General features: G+C 41.6%; 1 protein-coding gene across 1 annotated transcript in view; it reads left to right on the top strand.

The window, feature by feature from the left end:
- PREP (prolyl endopeptidase) overlaps positions 1-1,690 on the top strand; it is a 116,676-nt gene that overhangs the window by 68,289 nt on the left and 46,697 nt on the right. The window contains exon 8 of the mRNA XM_019473576.1: positions 846-1,043. Coding sequence (XP_019329121.1) covers positions 846-1,043 — 198 coding nt within the window. The remainder of the gene's footprint in view (positions 1-845; positions 1,044-1,690) is intronic.

The following is a 1,690-nucleotide window of genomic DNA, read 5'->3' as shown; positions in this document are numbered from 1 at the left end:
TGGGGGGGGGGGGGGGGGGGGAGAGTGAGCGAGCGGCTGTGTGTGGTGCTCAGTTGCCGGCTGAGGTTAAACCACGACAGAGGCATAAAGGAAATGAACCTCTGCAGAACACTTCATTCCAGGGTCCTTTTGCCAGATTGAGTTCACTGTGCTGTATCCTGTTCCTACTACCTTTAGAGTCTCAAGAATGCTGTGTAACAACACTAGCTTCTTGAATAAATGTGGTTTTTCTGAAAATGGCGTGTTGAGGATATCGCCTCAGAATAGCCCTTTTCTTACACCCGGTAGAGCTTGCTTACAAGAATAGCCTCCTGAATACTTAGGCAATAAAAACAAGATGAACAGTAACCTCTAGATTCTATACTTTAATGTGCAATACCAGATCACATGTCTTTTTTTTGTTCTTCTTAGTTTAGCTTGAGTCTAAATCATAACTATTGTTTTGATTTTCATGCATTTCCGTAAGTATTGCTGGCAAAGATCAATGTTTTGCTTGAAATATGTGATATTTAAGAGCAGTATTGATCTATAAGCACCCCAAATGCATAAGCATCTTGGTTAAGCAATTCTTTATTCCTGTGTCTGCATAAATTAGCTTCAAGTGGCATGGTTAGTGCATTTCCAAAGAATATCAGCCTTTACTTTTGGGTTCATTTTTTTTTGTTTCAGAAGGCAGGTGACTTCTAAAGATTTAAGAGTTAAATTCAATGCATGTCAGAAATTTTGGTGCGTGTATTTAGGTATGCTAAAGAATTTTAGAATCGGATTATGTCTGATTGTTTCTTTCTTACAATTTTTTTTACTGTATTTTCTGTGGCTTTTTTTTTCTTTTCCACACTCTGCAGAATGGGTTGCTTGTGTGAGGTCGAACTTCCTGGTTTTGTGCTATCTGCACGACGTGAAGAATATCCTGCAACTTCATGATCTAGCTACTGGTGCACATCTCAAGACTTTCCCCCTAGAGGTTGGCAGTATTGTGGGATATAGTGGCCAAAAGAAGGACACAGAAATATTCTATCAGTTTACTTCCTTTTTATCTCCAGGTAAGATTGTTTTTTCTCTTAGTTATTGTTTCTTTTCCTGGGAACAATATCTTTCTCATTTTCTGTTGTTTAGTAGAATCATAGAATCGTTTAGGTTGGAAAAGACCTTTAAGATCATCAAGTCCAACCATTAACCTAGCACTGCCAAGTCCACCAATAAACTGTGTCCCTCAGCACCACATCTGCATGTCTTTTAAATACTTCCAGGGATGGGGACTCAACCACTTCCCTGGGCAGCCTGTTCCAATGCCTGACAACCCTTTCAGTGAAGAAATTTTTCCTAATATCCAATCCAAACCTCTCCTGGCACAACTTGAGCCCATTTCCACATGCCTGACAACCCTTTCAGTGAAGAAATTTTTCCTAATATCCAATCCAAACCTCTCCTGGCACAACTTGAGCCCATTTCCACTTGTCCTATTGCTTGTTACTTGGGAGCAGAGACCGACACCCAACTTGCTACAACCTCCTTTCAGGTAGTTGTAGAGAGCAATAAGATCTCCCTTGAGAGGGAGACCTCTCAGGTCCCTCCTTTTCTCCAGGCTAAACAGTCCCTGTTCCCTCAGCCGCTCCTCATACGACTTGTTCTCTAGACCCTTCACCAGCTTCGTTGCCCTTCTCTGGACACACTCCAGCACCTCAATGTC

Source organism: Aptenodytes forsteri, unplaced genomic scaffold, assembly GCF_000699145.1.
Source record: "Aptenodytes forsteri isolate BGI_AS27 unplaced genomic scaffold, ASM69914v1 Scaffold171, whole genome shotgun sequence".
Lineage (NCBI taxonomy): Eukaryota > Metazoa > Chordata > Aves > Sphenisciformes > Spheniscidae > Aptenodytes > Aptenodytes forsteri.
This window is presented reverse-complemented; position numbering and strand designations above follow the sequence as displayed.